Genomic DNA, 21,759 nt, shown 5'->3' on the forward strand with positions numbered 1-21,759 from the left:
TTTGGAGACACATGACTCATGTAATTGAAGCCATTAGTTTTACTGGCAAACTACTACATATTTCTGTTCTGTTAATCTGAACAAAGTGCTGTAATTATGACAATACTCAACATCGTCTAGTGTCCCATATTGACAAAAATATGAAAAGAAAACACTTTCCGGGTAACAAGACATTCAGTGCTTCTATCCAGAATACTTTTATTATATGGTTATCATATACATCAGAATTATATTGGGATCATATACAAATATGCAAAGAGTAGTTCAGAACTGCCATGAGTCGCAGCTGCACCGTACCTCATGCACTCATTCTACTCAGTTCTCAGCTGAATGGTACACAAAAATTATTGCTTTGTGAAGATACCCCTCAGATTAGATTTAATCTTCAGTGGCAAGAATTGAGAATTTAAAATAAAATTAAAAAATAAAATCTTAAATACCCTGTATAACATACCTGTGCATAAACCTAAAGATGTATTTAGCTTACCCCATTACCTTTGAAATACTTACCAAAATTAACATTTGAAACCCATTTATAAAAAAAAGTATTAAAAAGTTCACCATTATTTACAAATCCCATTAAATTACACATAAATAAATATGTACATTCAACACACTGTTTTCCTTAATACACATAAAGTCTCCCTGGAAATATATTTATATATTTTTTCCCTAAATAGGCAAAAAATGTTTTCAAAAAAAAAAAAGTTACAACATATGCCTATTCTTTCAAGTTTTTTTCAATTTAAAAACAAGACTTGATATAAATATGTGAATAAAGCTGCAATTTCCTTAGACAAAGAAAAAGGAGATTTTCTAAAAGCATTTATTTTCAGTTTGCACTAGCAATTCTTTGGGGGGGAAGGGGGTTGTTTTGTTTTGTTTTAAAAAAAAAAGATAATTTCCACTGTGGAAAACTGCAATTTTTAAAAGCCTAAATATTTCCATAAATAATAAGAATTAAAATAAGCATGTCAAATGCATCAAATAGCTCTTTCATTTACGCCGATACCAGTTTTTTCATATGGTCATCTGAAAATAAAGCAAAACAGAATGATCTTGGTGTTTGTCATGTGTTTATAAAATACACCATGCACATAAATCTAAATACCTTGTTTAATACTGCATTATAGTTATTGTTGGCTTTAAAGACTAAAAACCTGACTTTTTCCAGATAACGAAGAGTATCCCATCCAAAATCCATATCTCAAAAAAATATACACGGTAGCTTGTCACCACTAGATATTTAGATGTTTGAAAACTCTACATATCTTAGTATATTTCCACCAAAGACTTTATAGCACCACTTTAACAGCAAAGGATTTTAATACATTTCACCAGTACTTATCTTCTGGTAACGGATTCCACAGTTAAGGGAGGTACTGCAGCTTTAGAAAGACTTGTCTTACAGATCCAGAGGGAGTGAAGATCCTGAATAAGATGTTTTGTTGTTTTAAAAAGAGAGGGGGGAGGGAAAGTAACCAAATTTCTACATGCCCCTTAGGCAAGAAGATCCCAGTCTGTGTTTTGGAGGAACAGTTTGAAAGTCTGGTTTCCCTGATTTTACTTCCTGTGCTTATCCATTTTATCAATGTTTTTGTTGGTTTCTGCAGGACTTTGGTCGCCAGTGTTCATATATGTTTTGTCTGCTATTTTTAATGCTTCATTTAGGTAGTTCTGGACAGATGTCATGGCAGCACAGATGGCAGCACTCCCAAAGCCATGCGTGATCAGGCTAAAATGAGTCAAACAGCCCTGGATGCCAGGGTCCAAGATTGGACTAGGTCTAGTGTTTCCAAGAGGAGTTCTATCCTGAGTGAGGAGGTCTGTGAATTCCTTACATATCTGCCTGTAAGACACAAAAGAGTTCATACTTTACACCAGAAAGTGCAAGGCACTCTGTAAGAGGATTTAGCACTAAGAAAAGCAGCAGCAAGATACAGAATCCTTTAAACTGAAATAACCAGTGATTCAGACTGCATAGCAACCACAAAGGGTTTTCAGAACTCAATTACATCCTATTACAACTACATCACTACAAGGATCTTCTTCAGTCTAATTACAGAATAAAGCCTGTTTTTTAGTGTCAGTTTCAGACGTTTTATATACACATATACATACACGTGTACACACACTTTCCACAGGATAATCTTTCCTGTTTTGGTGTCTAGCTGGTTCTGCTTCATTTGCCCTTTTGATTTAAAATAAATAAATAAATAAATAAATTAAGGACAGTGTCCGTGAGAACTTCCACAGATGCACTTAAGTGATTTACAATGGATAAAGCAGATGAACTGGGGCATTTAATTTACCCCCTTCATCAGAAACATAGACCCCCAATCCTGCAAACACTTATGCACGTAACAATACAATTTAACAATACACATGAATGTTCAATGGGCCTACTCAAGCACATGAAGTTACTACATGCCTAAATGCTTGCAGGAACAGGGGCCTAAGTTTCAGATGTATTTTTAAGTTGATTTGTTCATTTCAGGTACACTGAGTGAACTTCTCTGAAACAGCATGATACACAATGCAATGCACTAAAAAAAAAAAGCCTCACTCTTATTGTAGGGTACAAAAAGAGTAGTGCTTACGTTATCGGATATAGAGTGCTGTATTTATGAGGTATTATGGAACTGATCCAAAGCCCACTGAAGTTAACATGGTTCTCTCTCTTGACACTAGTGTGTTTTCATTAGACCCTAGATCTCTGCTATACAACATTAAAATTAGCCAGATGTAAAAATTCTATAGAAAGATCTGTCTGTTTTATTCTGTAGAGGTTTAGTGTCATTTCTATTGACCGTGTAGGTTTCAACTCCAATAAATTCTAAAGTACTATGCCATAAGGGTTTATGCTGACTCTCTTATTACAGATTCACATAGACTTTTTTTTTTTTTGGAGGGGGGGATGCGATTGTTTTTTTTTTTAAAAGTAAAAAACAAATAAGTATTTTACAGACTCTCACATTCTTCCAATAACCCAAAAAGCATTTTTCTCCCCTTTAGCCTTCCATACTTACTTTGCAGCAAGAAGCATATTTTTCCTGTTAGCCATCTCATTACGGCCCAAATGTGGTCTGGTTAAATATTCGGCCACTGCTTTGGAAGGAAACTCTGTCTCACATACATAACCAAAGTCACGAGCAAGATGTACAGCTTCACCTGGGGTGGGGACAGGTGATAAGGTGAATGTTTTAGATCCAATTATTACACCTTCACTGTTAGAAGATAAGAGAAATATGGGCAAAAACTTTAATTCTCAAAATATACTCCCCACTTTAGAAAGAACCATTGCTAGTATGATCTTCCCCATACTGTTTGTTATTTCCTAAGTAATAGATAAACCAAATTTGAGGAAGAGACACTGAGAAAAACCTGCATAACCACTGCTACAAAAAATAATTGTTCTGGTTCCCTTTGTATCAAAGGACAATATATGGGTCTCTGTATCTAGCTGTGTTGCATAGGTACAGATAATCATTTTCAGGTGAAATTCTATAAGGCTTATATTCTTATGATGATCACACAGCTGGCAACTGATCTTAATTTAGGTCAGTAAAATTCTGAAGTTAAATACACAGTGCACACTTGTGTAACTTAGATGATAGCTTTAATTAACTAAAACAATTGCTTGTCTCTATTATTGTATTAAAACTATCTATTCAAACAAAAATCCTGAATGTTATTGTGAACTGTAGGTTAGCTGTAGCATGTGTGTAATGTAAAGACACAGTAATATATTAGACAAGATTTCTGTCTCTTTTGTTGGTCTTCCAATTCTACCTTTCTATAAGGATTTAATAAACTAAGTTAGTACAGTATTTTGAGATGATGTAGATTTAAAAAAAAGTTATATTTTCAAAGTATTGTTCACATTTAAATTGCTGTTTCCATTAACTACAGCAATAACAAGAAGCTGCTTTTTTTAAAAAAGGCCCAGCTAAATTAATACAGGGACCACATAACATGCTGCAGATTAAATGAGCTCCAGTTTCCTATCAGGAAGTCAAAAGCTGTAAATCTCACTTTATATGCATGTTTATTAGGAAAGCTTCTGAGGTTGCAGTTGAGGTAGGGCCAGTCATTGGAGTCTGCTGCCCCACTGCTTTTAAAACCTTTTTTAAAAAATGCTTTTAAGCCTCTCCATAGGACGTCAAACTCACTAATATATAAGACCTCAAAATTGGAAGAGCTTCCCCCTCCTTCCTCTCAACTATCCCTTCTCTAATACACCAGTGACTTAACAAGCTAGGTCCCACTGGGGACTTTGGAACTTCTTGGTATAAAGGAGTCACTCTCACACCTGTCAATTTCACTACAGTATGGAAGTAACTATGTAGAATTCCTTAATTTACACAGAATGGCTTCCGTGAATGAAAACTGAAGTTAATGCAATAGTTTAGCTCACTAGTTACAGTTCAGATATGATCAAGGTGAAAAATAATGTAATAGAATAGTCAGATATCCCTATTTGATCTGAAAAATGGCATGAACAACTAGAGCTGAGGAAGGGATAAACCAAAAAATAATCACATTTATAGTAGCATTGGGAGGGCTAACAGGCAGCACAGCCTGTAACTTGTTTTTAAAATAGCTCTGTTCTGTCTATTATTTTTTCTAGACTTGATCCGCATCCTGTCAGCATTTGAATTACAGTTTATAAGCCTTACACAGATGTCATTTTATTAACTTAAAAAAAAAATTAAAAAAAACCCACTCCCTCCACACACACACCCTTAGGACTGACCTTCCACCAAAGATGTCAATAATGTCACGTTTGCGGCTTTCCTTCTACCAGCTGGAAGATTCAAGCCAATTTTATCCAGTTTTTCCCTTAATGATCTGCCACCATTTTTAGATTTGGCTCTGTAAGTAGACAGAGGGAGAGAGATGTGACCTTATTTAGCTTCAAGGGGACATACTTATTATTTAAAAAGATGGGAAATCGAGTTATTGGCATTTAATGAGGTTCTATTGGAGGGAAGGGAATAAAAAGCAGGTTCTCTGTTTTTCAGTGACCTAATTTTTAAGGCTCTGCCACAAACCCCTTAGTGTAAAACACGCATCAGAAACCAAATCAAATGTGTTTTGCCTTTAAGTTTATACTATAATAAAAATGTAGCAGCTATAATAATGGGACGTAATATGAATTAAACGGTTTGCAAAAATAAGTATACCAAGACCACAAGATAGTAACCAAGACACTTCAACAGGGAGATGATTTGTCACTGAAATAAGAAAATTCACCTTGTGCAGTTCCAGCAATGGAATCAGATTTTAACAGGGAATGAGAATTTGTTGTGAGAACTGTTATAGCACTTCACTTTGGGAAGTGCCAGAGGTGCAAAGGAGTTTTATTTCCAAAGCCTATTAGAATTCAGTGTTATTTTTTTAAGTCTCATAAAATGCTTTAGACACCACTTATTCAGTTCAGTTTTGTACAATCCTTGCAAAAAGGATCAACAACAAAAGACAGGATTACCAAAGTCATGGGGGTAGGAGGGAGGGGAGTAGCCTACCTACCTTCTGAGTACTCCTCCTAGCAAGGAAGCATTTAGACATTCTGGAGGTGAGAGCCTTCTCTGAACCTCTGCTACTGTCACTTTATATTTAGATGTGGAACTCAGCAGAGAAAGTCTCCCCGGAACAGAACAAAACACTTCATTGGGGTTTATCACCACTCCAATTAATCCATCCTTCTGGCAGGGGAGACTCAGCGAGCTGTTTTTTGTTAATGAAATGGGACCTGTGGGAGCCAGGTGGAAAAGCAGGTATTGATTTTAAAAAAAAAAAAAAAAAAGAGAGGAAATTACAAGTCTAAATGGAGCTAAACAGTAAATAGATTGTGTGTTAAACATCCACCACTGGATCTTGTCCTGAATAACTGATTTAACAGCGCCACAAGTTAGCCTCAGGACGACTAATAATGGACTGGGGCTGGTTTTGCTGTCACAGTAAATTTCAACAGTTGCTGCATTCAATTAAGAATATAACTTTATTTTCCTTAAACGTTCAGTCAAAACTCAGCATGCACCGGTGACATAATATCCTGGAAGTTAGCAAACTCAGGCTTATAAAAATGAACATCAGGGCTGTAAAGCATATACAGTGGCAGAGCAGAAACTAGTATCCTTTGGCTATTGACAAAAAACCTGGTTCCAACTAAAGGCACAGAGAGGTCTCCCGTCCTCCTTAGAACGGGAACAAATAAATATGATGAGGGGTAGAGGGTGCCAAGCAATATTGAATTTCATCTTCCACCTCCAGATAGGGAGTCTCTGTTCAGAGAAGTTACCTCTCTCCCTTGAATTAAATTCCAGCATATTCCTGCCCTATATTCCAGTATCTACAGCTGAAAACAGTTAACGCCATTAGTCTTGCTCTCGGTTATCGTTACTGTGAGTAGGAGCAACATACTTTCCAGAGGGACGTTAAACCTCAGTGCGACAGGTAAACTCATTAATGTACCAACGAAATGTAGCCAGACTGAATCACTGCTATTGGCAACTAATGCAAGAAAGGGTTAAGCAGCAAGGGCTGGTCTTATTCTGAAGTGGTGTATCTGACGGCAGAATAGTTCTCCCATGAGCTAATTCGGCAATCAGCGGAGTTTCTGACAAACACTACAAACACTTCTGCTTTTCCTCAACTAAATACGTATTTGAAGTCCCACTTCAGTTTCTAGAAGAAACTTGCCCGATTTACAAAGCGCAAATTTGTTTGCAAGCAGGAAAACAAGAGTGTAAACAAAGCTGAGAGTCGATAGGCGTTTCACGCTTGTTCAAACAGTAAAAACCATTTCAGCTCAAATAAAGTCTGACCGCTTTATGGGACCGTTGATTACAAACGGCCTTCTGCTAATTTAACTAATTCCTCATTAGATCTTAAACCAAGTCCCTTCCTTTAGAGCAAATATACCTCTGCCTCACCTTCTTAGCAAAACCAGCCCCGTGCCATTGTACACACAAGGAATTTGGGTCGGGATCAAATGAAATGCCAGATCTGCATTGAAATTCCGTTCCGGGATAAGTGCATTTGTTCTTTGCTGAAGCCGGAAAGCGATACAAACAAAAGCATCGTTTTGCTATTGCGGCTATTAGTATCACAACAGTCCAGAATAAGAGACTCAGGTGCCAGCGACAGTCTGCTGGTGCCACTAATACTTAGGGTAATTCGCTTCCCATCGAAATGGGAGGTTTGCAAATAGAGACTTTTTTGTACTCAACATACCAAAGGAAGCAGCGCAGTTTCCAAACTACCCCCACCATTCAATATCACCTAAGATCGCGTTCACCATATATAAAAACCAAGGTTCCTCTATAGTTAAAGCGATCATGCATTAACGTTCAAGCTTCCTGCCTTTAGACAGATCCCCTTAAAGCAATGGAACAAAATAAAGTATCAACTTGCCGGTGTACCATCTACAAATCAAACTTCAGCTATGGACAAGGAAAAGTAAATCAGAATGCCATCTACTGACCTTTTCTAATGACTGTCTGGTCATGCATTAGTAAGTGTTGATCTTCCACATTCTGGAAAGAGAAGGGGGGAGGGGGAGCACAGTTCCTTTAGAGAAAGTGACCCTGGAGTCTTTATGGATCCCCCACCCCCTGCACCCACCGATTCCAGCTTCTGACTAATGGGGGACAGAGGGGGGTGTTAGTTCTTCCTGCAGGAAGAAAAACATCGAAGCTAAACCGCAAAGTGGGACCATTCCCCTTAGGAGCAGCTACTAAGCCCCTCCGACACACCAGGGCACCTGGGCTCTAGGGACGATGCTTTCTGGCCTTTCTACTCGCATCCATCCCACTCCGCCCCCAAACTGGGCTAAGATCCCATCCCCGGTGCCCTTCACACCCACTCTGGAATGAACCAGGGTCTCTAATCCAGCTGAGAAATTGCTTTATCTCAAGCCCTGCCGGCACCAGGCTCACTGGTCTGACTGGGATCGGCCACCGCAGGCCGGGGTGCGAGTAGCCGGTACCCCAGACAGAGCAGGCCGTACCCGGGGACTTACCGGCACCTCTTCCATCTGATGAGCCATCTCATGCAGCGCCAGGTTCTCGGCGAGCGTGGAAGCGTCCAGCCCGTGTCCGTGGGGCAGGAGGAGCTCAGAGCGCCTGTAGGTTTCCCTCCTGCCCCCGGCCGAGCCGCTCTCCAGCGCCGAGAGATGAGGGACCAGGCCAGGCCTGGCGTGATGGACCAGGCCGGTGGGATCCTGGCTTTGCCGACTGGGCCAGGCGGGCTGCTGCTGGCTGGGTGGAGGGGGAGGAGGCTGGTGGAGCGGGTTAATGGAGAAGGGGTCCCCGAGGTGGGAGTAGGGATCGCTGGACTGGGAGTAAGGCAGAGGCTGGTAGGGGGGTGGGAAGTAGGGGGGCTGGAAGTCGGACGTCCCGGAATGGGAGAGCTGCGGAGCCGGGCTGTACAAGTGCTGGCTGACGGCGGAAAGGTGGGGGAGCCTGGGGTTCCCATTGCTGCTCCCGTCGTGCCGGTCCTGGACAGCAAAGGGACAGAACAGAAGCCCGTTAGTGCGGGGAGCTTAGCCTCAGCCCCTGCCCATTGACAGCCGGAGGGGGTCCCCGCTCCCTGTCGCTCGGCTCTAGGTGCAGCGCGCGGGGCGCGCCTGACTTAGGAACGTGCAGGAAATTCTGGCCTCGGGGGGAGTCAACGGCGGAACTCCCCGCGACTGGAATGAGGCCAGGATCCCCCCCTCCCCCATGCACCGCTGCCTGCCCCGGCCAGGTCACACACCCTGTGCGCCTTTGTAGGGGGAATCTCAGCCACCCTCGAGAGGGAGCAAAGAAAACGAAGCAGCTCAACGTTTAGTTTAGGAATAGCCTCGCTCAGTGGTTCGTCTAGGAATCCAATTAACTAATCCCACAGCCTGGGTAGGAATAGTGGGAAGAGCCGGGACTCAGAAATAAACTTCGCTTCCTAAGAGAAACTGACTTAAGTCGCGGGGGGTTGGGGGGGGTCTGTAAAAAAAGAAAGTGACTGTTACAAAGAGGAATGGTGGCTGCTGTCGCAGAGTTTTTTTAATTAAAGTTGAGAAACGAATTCAGAAGGTGAGGGAGGGGCGAAGCGCCCTTCCCTGCCTCCGGTCCAGCCTGATTTCAGGCCCCTCCTGGCTTCGAAGTTATGGGGATGTGGGGGGTTCAGCTCCCCTGGCAGTGGTCAGTTGCGGGCGAGTGTAAACACAAAACCTTGGGTATTGGGTTAAAACAGCCGCGCTGGCAAGCTGCAAACTGGGCTGCGCTGAACAGCCCCGTCAGCAATCAGCGGCTAAGCCGAATGCGACCCCACTTCAAGCATGTCTCTTAGCTGATTTTCCTGCGCTCTAAAGACCTCGCGGTCCACGTCTGCTCTGCTTTTGGGGCGCGCCGAGCACATGGGGGGCGGGGGTTCAGCTCAGAGTCCGAATAGCTGCCTGGCCATTTAGAGGACTTGTCCTACTACTCCAGCCGCCTCCGCTGAAATTCTCCGATTTAAAAGCTCGGCAATCAAAGCTTAAAAAATGTCTCCATTGAATTGATCCCGGGATTTAGCAGCTTCTGGCTTCACAGTCATTAAAATAACGGGGCTGGTTAATAAGAGGAGAATGGGTGTCTCAATGGGGTCCCAATGGAGCGTGAAGTGGGGACTGCAGCTAATCTGTAGGAGCCAAACATAGAGACCATGACCAATGGAGCAAAGGAGGAGACTCTGCCGCTTTCAAAGAGATCAAAAAGCAGGAGGTGGGTGGGGGAAGTTTCACAAGGAAAGAGGGCTAGGGAGGGAAACGTGGGAATAAACCAGCGCGGGCAGGCACCTGAGCTCTGATCTGCTAATTACCGCGGATCCCTCTCAGGGCTGCTCGGCTCCCGTGAGAGAAACGAATCAGGATTGAAAATGAAACACTCCCCCAACCCCCAAATGCACCCCTTCCCGCAGCTTGGGGAGCTGCTCGCCGCCCCCGATCTGGGATGAGCCCGAGGGAAGAGGGGGTAAAAATTCATTTCTCCGGCGAGTGGGAATAGCTTGTGCCCCTAGGTAAAGGGCCAGCGACAGGCGCTGGCTCCCTGGCGCTCCCGGCTGAGGCTGGCAGCTAAACAGTTTCCGTGCCAAGGGCGCCCACTGGCTGCCACGCAGCTCGGACCTCTCCTCCCTAGATCTCTCCCTGGCGGCGGCTCCCACCTGGCTCCCCATCGCACTTCAGTCCTACCCCGAGTCCCTCTGAACCAGTCCTAGAGGCTGGGGAACCCGCCGCCCCTGCTCCTGTGCACGCTCTCCGCTTCTGCACCAAACTTCCCCGGTCTGGGGCGCATTGCAGCTCAGACCCACACACACAAACATGGCCGCACTTTGCTTAACTTGGGACTAGTGCCCTGACTGATCTGGGGAGCAGGCACAATCTGGAGCGGATTAAACACATCCGTTTGGTTGTGGGAAGAAGAAAACTCAACCCCCCGCGAGGTTATTTGCTCTGCTCCCAAGCGGCGCTCCCGGACTGGCAGGATCTAAAGGAGTTTCTCCTGGGGACTGGGGTGGGGAGAGAAATTGGTTTGGGTTGGCCCTAGTCGGGTTTTGCTTTCCCTCTCTTTCAATATCTCAGAGCCAGAGACACCCCAATGGGGAGGCCTGACACGTTTGGCGGTCAGCTAGACTGGGCGACAATGCTGCGAGAAAAGAAGCGCGAGGGAGGGGGGAAAACAAGGTAAAAGACCAGGTTCAAAACCTAAACGTGAAGATCAGTCCCATTAACCTCACTCCTTGTTCATGTGGGCAACTCCCAGCAGGAGAGTCAGCGTTTAGTGAGATTATATAGTCTGCGGCGCATCATCGAACAGCAAACAAGAAATCTGAACATCCCCCGACCTGATGGGGGTCTTGTAAGAGAAGCGGACTAAGAGCCCAGTCCTGCAGTCCGTTGGCAGCCTGGGGATCTCTTGCCCAAGCAAAGACTGCTGGATTGACCCCATTTATGTCCAGGTGCTGACACCCACACAAAAGCCCCTTCTCCCTCCTCCCTCCCCTAGTGCTATTAGCTCACCTCACAGTCCTCTTCATATTTGACATTATCTGCTAGTTTCCACAACATGGCGTCCAGTGTCCAAAATATATATAGTAGATCAGAAAAGATCCCCAGCCCCCAAAGCAGTAAATATCCAAGTCTGTGCTGGGGAAGAGCAGCTCCCCCGGGTGGATTTTGTTAGTTGCCAGGCATGAAGATCGGTGCAAGACTAATCTTCCCTCTAATGGTCACTGAGGTTTTTTTCCCCTGACCAGACGCCCTTAATTGCAAAAGTATTATCATAACTCCTCCCCAGGGATGGATTGGGAGACTGGGCTTTCATTATGGGCGGCTCAGAGTCAGCCACTCAGGAGGCAGCTCGCAGCTCAGAGCCACTCCTTACGTGCGCTCTGGGTTGGACTGGCTCTGCTCCAGGGCGCACACGAATGGCTGGGGGAAGCTCTCGGCTGCCCAGGGCGCACACACGCGCGCATGGCTAGGGAAGCTGCCCAGGGCGCGTTGTAGCTAGATTCCAGGCGCGGATGTAACGCTGCTTTTATCCATGAGGTTCCCCTCTTCCCTTGAGTAGGAACACGCCGAGGTGTCTCTGGAGAAGTCCCGTACACAACCCCAAAGCCCTAAGATGCGCTCAATAGAACCGCGAAGCTCAGAGTAGGGGGTCTCGATAGCAGAGCCGGCCAACCTGCCTGTTGTAAAGGGTCTGGCAGAGGGCAGCTGAGCTGGAGCAGGGGTGTGCGAAGGGGTTTTAAAAGCCTAGAATGATGAGCGCCATAATAAAGAGGAGAAATGGCTCTAAACATTCCGGTTCCATCTTCCCAGACGTATCGTCCCTATTCAAACTGCTTTCTTGCCCCATACAGGGATTCTTTCCCGCCGGCCACGCAAAGCTCCCGTTGGCCCGGGCTGCAGTAGAGGTAAAGTTGATCGAGAATAATACATTTTATTAAAAGCACCCCGCTCTGCCATGCTAAATATGAACTCCTCATTCTCCCACACCCCCGAATATACCCATCTGTTAGGCACTATCTTCTGCGGAAGGGCAAAGAATGGACTGGCACGCGGAATAGAACAGTGCTGGATGTTGTATAAGTCTCTGTCAAGACAACAAAGGTTTGGTGTAAAACACAAAAACATTTTGACAAGCCAGATCTTGCGGTGCCTTGATTTCAAGCCCAAACATTTACCAAAAAGTCCTAATTTTAGATGAATCATTTTGCAAAGCAAACAAAAAGCTTTATTGCAAAAGCAAGAGTAGTAACTCCAGTATTAAATCAATTTGCATAATTGTCAAGGAGTTTGACTTACTGATTACAATTTGCCAATGTTAGGGTATAATTTAGTTAATTACCCTACACTATTACTGCAGTTGGCTAAATAACTTTTAGGTAAAGCAGGGCACATTCAGCGTTTCAAATCTAACTGGCGTGAATTATGCCCCTGGTTCGAAATGTTAATAACTTTTCCCATGAAAATCCAATCTGTCCGGTCCTTCTGAATTATGCAAAATCTGGTTTGGGACCAGGTGACAAGGGGGACACACGTCGTTGATTTTTAGACAACAATCCCAGCTTTAATCTAATAGTTTAAAACATAGCCCTGCTAACTATCTGCAGCCCGATCTGATCTATGCAGTTATGTTTGCCTGGCAAACTGAACATTTGTTTTAAAGCAACTCTTTCTGCTGGTGCTTAAGGTGCATTTGGATCGCTGCTCATTCGCATGAGAGAAGCAAATGTTTTTGTTTCTCGTGGCAGCCAGACATTCCCATCGAACAATGCTTGCTGCGACCTCTCTGCTACCTCTGGCGCGGGAGAACCATACCTTTGGTAGGTGTCGTTAAGGGCCTGGAATAGGAACTCAGCTTTAAGATTTTAGGTGCGTTAATGCTCAGTTTAAAAAAAAAAAAAAAAGCTAAGCGAAGACGCCGAAGATAAAGATGAAGAGGCCGATTATGCTCGAGCTAACTGTTGAAGGCGTTATCGGTCTGTCTATCTGGCACGCAGGTGCTGATTCACATCAGCTGAATTCAACCCAGCAGCAGGGAACCTGCATTACCATTTTTGGTGGGGCCCTTTATTTATTTATTTTAAACGACGCTGTTTTTTTCCAGGGTTGTTTCTTTGAAATGCAGCTTGCGACGATTATAACGAGTGTGCTCGCGCGGCACTTGGCGTCATTAAGACTAGGGCATCTAAATAATAAAAGCTAGGGGGAGCTTAAAGCTCATTTGTGTTATAGGGACAAGATGGACCCTAAAAAGAGAGAAAAAAATGCAAAGCATTGAGGTTTGGAGTCGATTCACCTGATCCCTTCAGGGCGACCCAATAGTCTATATATTTGGGGGCTGGGAATTTTGATGATTCCTTTACTCTAAAAGATGTAATATCTGCTCACTACGTGCAGCTCTGAATGGGATTGTCCTCGCTCTTTGATACTCGGGATCCCCTGAAGTCCAGGGGAGGTCCTGGCCAGACCGTTTAATTTTATCTTAACAGCCAAGACGCAAAAAATTAAATCACGTTTCAGATCCTTTTTAAAAAGGGGATTAGAAGAAAATATCGGTTGCTCAGATGAACAAGAAAAAGTGTCTTTCAAAAAGTAACAAGTAAATCTAAGCAGAAAGTGACATCCCAGGCGGGGAGGCTTTAACGCAACCTTGCAAATGCTCCAAAACCGCCTAGATCTCTACAGCCAGAGCCAACATTTCAGGAGACGGATCTTATGCCAGGCTCCTTAAATCTGGGATTCTCCACTGGAAACAAACCTGGCTTCGAAAACCAGCTGACACGCACTCTACCAACGTGTATGGTTTTAAAACAGGTCGTGCGACGGACCTCTTGTGTGTCACCTGCTGCTTTGTAGCCTTTGCATTTTTCTCGACACAATTTCACGGGGGTTTAAATGAGACTAGAGCTTGGTTTCCTGTTAGTTTTCTTTAAATGGCCTTTCGTTACACCATGACAGCATCACCCGTTCTTCTGAATAGAAATCGGAAGCCTGAATTACCACCACTACTAGGGCACTTGTAAAGGGATCACTGAACGCTTTAAATAAGAAGGAAAGGACACGAAGAATATTCTGATTTTTTTCGGTTCAATTCAGGAGGGGGAAAAGACTTTTTTTTTAAAATTCAGATGTGGCCTCTAGAAATATGACAGCCTGCAAAGTTTATAAAGGAGCGTCACATTTTAAACACAGATAGCGTGATAATATTTCTGTTATAACTGTTTGGGGTGTCGAGCTATCTAAAAAATATTGTACCCCTCCTACACAAGACGACTATTTTATAACCAAAAGAGAAGATCCATTCTCCACTAGTCTAGTTGAAAACATACAGGCAGGAGATGACACCCAGTCACCGCTGGCACGGACAATTACTGTTGTTGCGGGACAATTTCAAACATTTTGCTGGTAACTTACAAAAAATTCCGTTCATCCTGTGAAGAGCAATCTGGAAAAAGGGGCCGAAGAAGAGAAAGGCCAACAAGCAGTAGACGCCAAAGGTGCGCTCATGGCTCCCAACTGCTAGGCGCGTTCATTCCCCTGTTTTTACATAGTAGATAGACACGCTAATGCCAGGGCAGTGAGGGCTGCTCTGTGCAGATTTCCTGGCACTTCTGATGCGCACACAGTGGCTTTTCCTATGTTTGGTTGTTGTTTTTTTTGAGGGGGGGGAGGTTGTTTTTTTTAAACGTGGATGCGATTTCCAAAGAGCGACTGTAATATTCACCCAGGTCTGAAGCCGCGGTGAGAGCCAAACCCTGCTGTTTACACTAATATTTAATACTTCGTCTATTTCTATTTAGCGCCTTCATCCCCTTCTATAACTTGGAGCGGGGATTCTACTGAACCTCTCCCCCTATCAAACCAAGCCCGGTATTGGCAATAAATAAAGATCTCTCCGACAGGGCTGGAGTTTTCCCCCGGGAAGCAGCTCCGCTGCAGGTCTCTCTAGAGCCCCAGCTCAGGATCGGGCCGCTGGAGACTTTTAGTGTCACTTTGAAACACAAAGCGGATCCAATCAGTGTGATGCTGCTCATCCCGCCCCACGTCCCCAGGTGAGCCGGTCTCCGCTGCAGCTGGGCGGGCCGGGGGGGGAACTGGTTTCTTCTGCCGTCCCCTGCTTTTCACAGCCTCCCACGTCCAACCATGCAGGCTCGGGACTGGGGTCCCACCCGCTCTCCGAGAAAGGGCGCATCCCCCGCGGCTTGGAGGAGAGGGGGACCCCCGGCAGGGGCTTGCCCCGGGCCAGCTGCGCACCCCACTTCCCGGGTGGGGAAAGGTCCATCCGCCCCCAGGGCCTGGCGCGGGGCCAAACGGGACGGTACCTACTTGCCAGTCGAGCCTCCCCAGCAGAGCCATTAGCCTCCCGGCGGGGGCTGCCAAGGGGGAGCGGGACCCCAGCTGCTGCCTGGTGAAGTGAAGCCCGGGCCACGGCGATACACCTGGCCTGGCCTCCCGGCGGCGGAGCACTGCGCGTGCGCAGCCCGCCCCAGCGATACACCTAAGGACATGCATTCCAGCCCTTGTCTCCCGGGTCCCTTCCCCGCGCCCGCAGCCAGTCGGAGCGCTGACACCGCCCTTCCAGGGGGGCCGGGACCTGATCCCGGGAGGGGCCAGCTGCGCGGAGGCACCCGGCGGACGGGCTTGTGCAGAGCTGGTGCGAGGCGCGCCTGGAAACCACCTCCATCCTCGCGCGGCTGCCTTGGCTTCTCCGACCCGCCCGGGTGGCTGCCCACACTCAGACATGTGCCCAGGGAAACAGCAGGAACCCGGCACGGAACATGCTTTGATTTTCTTTCCAGACCAACAAACTGCCTGTAGCCAGACAGATGATCTCTCCCCTCAGATTTCCTATATTCCAGTGATTAGGAGCATAAAGCTGGGGGGTGGGACGCTGCAGATCTGTTTTGGGTAGAGTATCAGAGGCACCATGTTAGTCTGTAGCCACAAAAACAAGGTGGAGTCCAGTGGTACTTTAAAAACTAACAAATTTATTTGGGTATAAGCTTTCGGGTAAAAAAAACAACAACCTACTTCTTCAGCTGTCTTGGGTCGAGTTCTCCAGCGGAATACACTGGTCAGAAACGAAGAAGCGTTTTATGTTCTTCACAAATGTGAAGCATCTTTTCCACTACAGCGATTGGAGACGCTCCCTAGCTGCAATTTAGCTAGGAAGTTTTCACGAAGTTTTGCCAAAGTCCCGAGAGTTACCTCTTATCTCCCCTCTCCCTCAACCATTACAAACGCGAGACCGGTGGGATAAACTTCTTCCCCCCCACACACACACCCCAGGTGTTTACAAAAGGAAGCCAGGAGGGAAATTATTTGTTCCTATGAGAATGGAGAGCATCTTTCCTGTTGGAGGGAGGGGGGATTTCCCTTCCCTCAGCGAATGAGAAAAGGCAAATATCTCAAAGTAGGTTGCTTGGTGCAATTTTTAAAGGGATTTTAACGCCGTTTTTATTACAACGATCTCCGCACTCATCTACGTCATTCTTTTCTTACGTCAAAGCTTTTCCAGCGAGCTCCACTGAAGTGCACGCCCTGCCTTAGAATTAGATGCACTGGTACCAATTTACCTGAGATCGGAGCTTTTCGAGTGTAAGTGGCTGTTTTTAAAGATCGTTACTTTCATTGTGATCTTCAGAAAACCGGATGATCCTCTTAGAATCACGTCCTCCTCACACTTGTGTCTGTCTTATCTTGAGCAAGTAGCGTATTTTCCACACTCCGCCCCCCCCCCCACCTTCAAAAGGTTTCCCCCAAATCTTCCCTAGGAAGTAGTTTCACTTTTATCTGGCTGCTCACAATAGCAACAACCACCCCAGGTCGTCCAGGTTTGTCAAAACGACTCTGAGAAACGGGTTTATATATATGTATGTATAATTCGAGCTATCAAAATCGCTGGCTATTTGCACAAATATTTGACATAGATCAGAGTGGCCCAGCACTGTTTATTCGGAGACTGTAAACTTCTCTTCGTTTTGATCACAGTTATTTGGCTACATCAGCCGTTTGCATTCCTGCACAAAAGAGAAAAAGCCAAGGAGGAACAGACTTGGAGCCGTTTGATTTGGGGGTGGAGGGTAGGGTTAAAATAATAACAGGTTATGGAGCCTGAAGCAGCAAGAATCTTTCTATTTTCCATGTTCTTGCGCGCCTTCAAGCTCAAAACAAACTACCAAGATCTAAACCAGGGACACAAAAGTTATAAAGGACTAACAACCCCTCAACAATGTATACACTTCCTAGCTAATCTTTTCTAAGTGCTATTTAGCAATGCTTCCCAGCTGCCTGTGGATCTCTGTCAACCTTAAAGCACACGTTCTGTTTTAGGTATTGATCATAATTTGATGGGCATATATAGCACCATATGTGCACACAAGACTTTATAGAGAGAATAAAGCCACAGACCAGCACCAGGATCTTCCTCTCCAGGTGAGATATAATATGACATGACAGCTTATGATGGTTTGAGGCATGTCTTAGGCCTCGTCTACACTGCGGGGGAGTGTCAATCTAAGATACGTAACTTCAGCTATGAGACTAGCATAGGTGAAGTCAACATATCTTAGATAGAATTAAAATTACTTACTTCACGTCCTCACAGCGCTGGCTCCCCTGTCAGCTTTGCTTCCGCCTCTCGCCAAGCTGAAGTTCAGCAGTCAATGGGAGAGTGATCAGGGATCAATTTATCACATCTACACTACTCATGATAAATCGATCCCCAATAGATTGATCGCTACCCGCCAGTCTGGTGGTAGTGTAGACGTACCCTTAGAGACAAGGGAATGCCAAGCTGCTTGAAGGATCTGTGAGGAGTCCCTTTTCGGCTTTCCTCCCCACAATGCCATGGCAAATGTCCCGTGAGAGAGGTGACCAAGAAAAGTATTGTGTAAGGTATTTATTGCAGAATTGTTCTCTCAGGGAAGTAATTGTGGTCTAGAGGCCAGAGCTGGAATCAGAAAGACCTGGATTCTCACCCAGTCTCTGCCACTGGTGCATTGGATGGTTCTGAGCAAGTCATTTCACCTGTCTGAACCTCAGTTTCCCTATCTTGAAAACTGGGATAATAATCCAGCGATACCTCACAGCAAGTGCAAAGTGTCTCCAGTGCTTTGAAAATTCGGTGCTAAATATTATGAGACTGTCTATTTGTTTGGACTAGTGGATCTTAACCAATGATTCAGGCCCCCCTGGGGGGCTGTGAGCAGGTTTCAGGGGGTCCACCAAGCAGGGTCAGCATGAGACCCGCTGGAACCCAGGGCAGAAAGCCGAAGCCCCATCATCCAGGACTGAAGCCAAAGCCTGACCAGCTTAGTTCACGGGGCCACTGTGGCCTGAGGCCCCAGATAACTGACCTGCTTACTACCCCCCAAGGCCAGGCCTGGCTTTTATATGCAGAAAACTAGTTGTTGTGGCACAGGCGGGCCATGGAGTTTTTATAGCATGTTGGAGGGGCGGGGGCTTAGAAAGAAAAAGGTTGAGAACTCCTGTTTTAGACCATTCCATTCAGTGTAGCAAAGCACAGGCATGAACACACTAAATCTAGCTAGCACAGGGTCAGCTTCCGAACATGGGGTCGCACTGATTCCCTCTGCCCTTGTTTGCCAGAATGTTGCTCTGAGGAGTGAATGTAAATGTAACCCAGCTCAGCTCCTTACCTCAGCAGGCAGGATCCACATTAAAAACCACATTCCACTGTGAAACTACTACAGCAACAAATATGAACTCAGGATTCCAATATTTAGATGATAAATCCTTTGGGGCAGGGAGTTTTTCTTCTTGCTATCAGCAAAGAGCCTAATGGGCACGAGATACAGCCTCATTTGCAATTTTAAAAAACTCAGCCGGGGATAGATCATACATTCCTACAGTTAATTTGTTTATGTTACAATCAGGATGAAAGTCCTAACTAGAGACATCAGTACAAATAAAGAAAGAATTCCATACGCTAAATCAACAGTATTTCCTAATTCAGATATCAGACCAGAAGTGAGCATAAAAATCACTATCCTCCCCAGTTCAGGCCTTTGCTAACATAACTGCTCCACTTATATACTCCCATTCCCCCAGATAACTTACTTTTATAACAACAGGAACCTACATGTTTCCCAGATTAAACTATACTCATTCCTATAACAACATTTCTCATTAAACTTCCCTTTTATAATTCCATGGCCTTCAAGGCTTATCTGGCTAATGCATAAAAAGCAGCCTATTAAATAATGCACTAGAGGCCTGATCCAACACCCAGTGACTTTGGTGAACAGTGACTGGATTGTTTAGGGAAAAGTCCTGCATAAGCATGGAGATAGACTACAAGAGCTAAGGGACTTTTTCTTCTCCAGCCTCTGACTCAATACACCTTTAGGGAATTTGTCAAGGGTACATTTTAAAAAGATCCTGCCATGCACATATATTTTATTTACGAATATTAAAGAGTAGATACATTAGCTTACATTCTGCCATGAAAAAGATGGATAGCTCAAAAACTGGATATAATCATTTAAAAATCATCCTTTGCTCTTCATTTTGGGGGGGTTGTAAAGATTATGAGGTACAAAGGTTGTCCTCCATAATGAACAACTGGGTTACATGTCATTTTTTGAGCTGATTATTTCTCCTCTAGACTGCTGGACTAAAAGCCCTTCTTCTCTCAACTGTACTGCTTCCAACTTCTTGTGATCTCATGACCCACTAGATTTCCAGTCATCCATGGAGTTCTCCAGCCAATAAAGATTAGACAAAACCTGAAATGTATCACTTTAAAAAAAAAGCAGGAATGTCTTTAAATATGTACACAGAAGACAAAGACATTTGAGGCTTTTTATGCATCACAAAGCAGAAAAGAACAGCTCAAATCACATGGTTTTCCTTTGTGTATCACCTTTAATGGATTAGCACAGGTGTTTGTTTAATTGTGATCCTCTGGAAAAATGCATAGTTCTCAGTGGCCCCACACAGCCTCCTTTGTGGCATGTTGCTCCATTATCAAGCCACTGGTGAGTTGTAACACTGACAGGAAGAATCGGAGCTATGTGAAAAAATTTGCACTGCTGGCAAAAATTACATCAATCAAAACTCTTCACCTAATGCATTCTGTCATTTATAATCACACTAATCAGACACCAGTGAAGAAGTGCTGTCAGCATCAACCATCATACAATATCAGGTCCCAGCAGAAAGTCTTCCAACTCCTCCAAACATGCTTCTCACTGCATTTTCTAAAAAGTTGATAGTGCAGGTGTATTTGAAAATTGAGACAGGAATTCAATCAATCATATCACACTGTCATTCCAGGGCAAATACATTAAATATACAAGGTAGTTTTAAGAGGCTCACTTTTCCCTGCAAAATTGTGTGCACAATTGCATGTATGTGGCGGCATGCACAAATAAGGCACTCGAATACACATGTTAATTTAGGTTGCTAAACAATTATGCTGCTACCCTAATTGCATAAAAAAGCAGACTATTTTTGCATACTAATATAGGTGCATAAGTCTCCATCTAACTTTAGATATACAAATGAGTGCTGGATATATGAAGGTTGCAGCAGACAATGGTTTACCATGGCTGCATGCAAGCCGAATTCTGCTGCCCGGACCTGCATCTGTGAGATCTCTAACACCAGAGCCGCAGGCACTCAATATTAAGATGCAAAATGCGACCTTGTAGTCAAATCACATGTGCTATGTAAGGTGAATAGTGTTGTTCACCGTGAAAGAGTATAAGCATTGTTCTGTAAAATGTATCTTTTTAAAGACTTGTCTCCCTTTTTTCCCTCCCTCATACAGCTGCAATTTTTTCAAGCCTTCCTACTCCATCCCGAGGGCTGTCTCAGATAGGCGGCGGAAAAAAAAGATGCAAGAGCGAAATTTCTCGAAAATCATGGAAGTGACCCGCAATGAAGAGCTCATCTGAATGAGTGGAAGGACGTGGTATCAAATTACAGGAAAGATGCCAGTGAACGTGAAGCAGGAGGGATGCTCGAGATGAGAGGTGGCGGCAGGAAGATCAGAGGTGTAGGCAGAGAAGATCAGCGGGTGGCGGGATGCAACTCTGGGGCTGCTGCAATGATCACTGACGTGATCAAACTGACATGCTCGCGTCTGGTGGAGCTTCAGGAACAGCAGCAGGATCACAGAGTGCGCTGCAGCCCCTGTATAACCACCCTCACCATGTTCCATCCTCCTCACCCACCAGACGTGTAAGAACGCGTGGGGGGAAGGCTTCAATGCACCTGCCCACTCCACCCCCGTGGACAGCCCCAACCAAAAGGCTGTCATTACTTTGAAATTTTTTTAGTGGCCTTTTCCTTCCCTCCTATCCTCCTCCAAACCACACCCGGGCTACCTTGTCAGTTCTCTCTCCTCTTTTTATAATGAATTAATAAAGAATACATGATTTTTAAATGACAGTGACTTTATTTCCTTAAGCAAGCTGTATCGAAGGGGGAGGAGTGGGTTGCTTTACAGGGCAATGAGTCAATCAAGGGGGGGGTTCATCAAAGGGAAAAACAAACACAGCAGTCACACCGTACCTGGCCCGTGATGAAACTCGTTTTTCAAAGCTTCTCTGATGCACACGCTTCCTGTGTGTGCTCTTCTAATTGCCCTGGTGTCTGGCTGCGCGTAATCAGCGGCCAGGTGATTTGCCTCAGCCTCCCACCCCGCCATAAAGGTCTCCCCCTTACTCTCACAGAGATTGTGGAGCACACAGCAAGCAGCAATA

At 45.0% G+C, this 21,759-nt stretch overlaps 1 protein-coding gene across 1 annotated transcript; it reads right to left on the minus strand.

The window, feature by feature from the left end:
* Nucleotides 1–891: 891 nt before the first annotated feature.
* TFAP2C (transcription factor AP-2 gamma) lies at nucleotides 892–11,232 on the minus strand. The gene is made up of 7 exons (XM_032782547.2): nucleotides 11,039–11,232; nucleotides 8,027–8,503; nucleotides 7,490–7,541; nucleotides 5,533–5,755; nucleotides 4,757–4,875; nucleotides 3,030–3,171; nucleotides 892–1,849 (listed from the first exon to the last, which is right to left on the minus strand). The coding sequence occupies exons 1-7, from the start codon at nucleotides 11,084–11,086 to the stop codon at nucleotides 1,564–1,566; spliced, it is 1,347 nt and encodes a 448-aa protein (XP_032638438.1). The 5' UTR covers nucleotides 11,087–11,232; the 3' UTR covers nucleotides 892–1,563.
* Between the last annotated feature and the right edge of the window lie 10,527 nt (nucleotides 11,233–21,759).

This window comes from Chelonoidis abingdonii, chromosome 14 (assembly GCF_003597395.2).
Source record: "Chelonoidis abingdonii isolate Lonesome George chromosome 14, CheloAbing_2.0, whole genome shotgun sequence".
Taxonomy (NCBI): Eukaryota; Metazoa; Chordata; order Testudines; family Testudinidae; genus Chelonoidis; species Chelonoidis abingdonii.

Coding starts and splice junctions, on each gene's coding strand:
- TFAP2C (XM_032782547.2), bottom strand. CDS start 11,086: ATGTTGTGGAAACTAGCAGATAATGTCAAATATGAAGAGGACTGTGAG. Junction 8,504..11,038: donor AATATGAAGAGGACTGTGAG/GTGAGCTAATAG, acceptor TTTGCTGTCCAG/GACCGGCACGACGGGAGCAG. Junction 7,542..8,026: donor ATCAGATGGAAGAGGTGCCG/GTAAGTCCCCGG, acceptor TTCTCTTTCCAG/AATGTGGAAGATCAACACTT.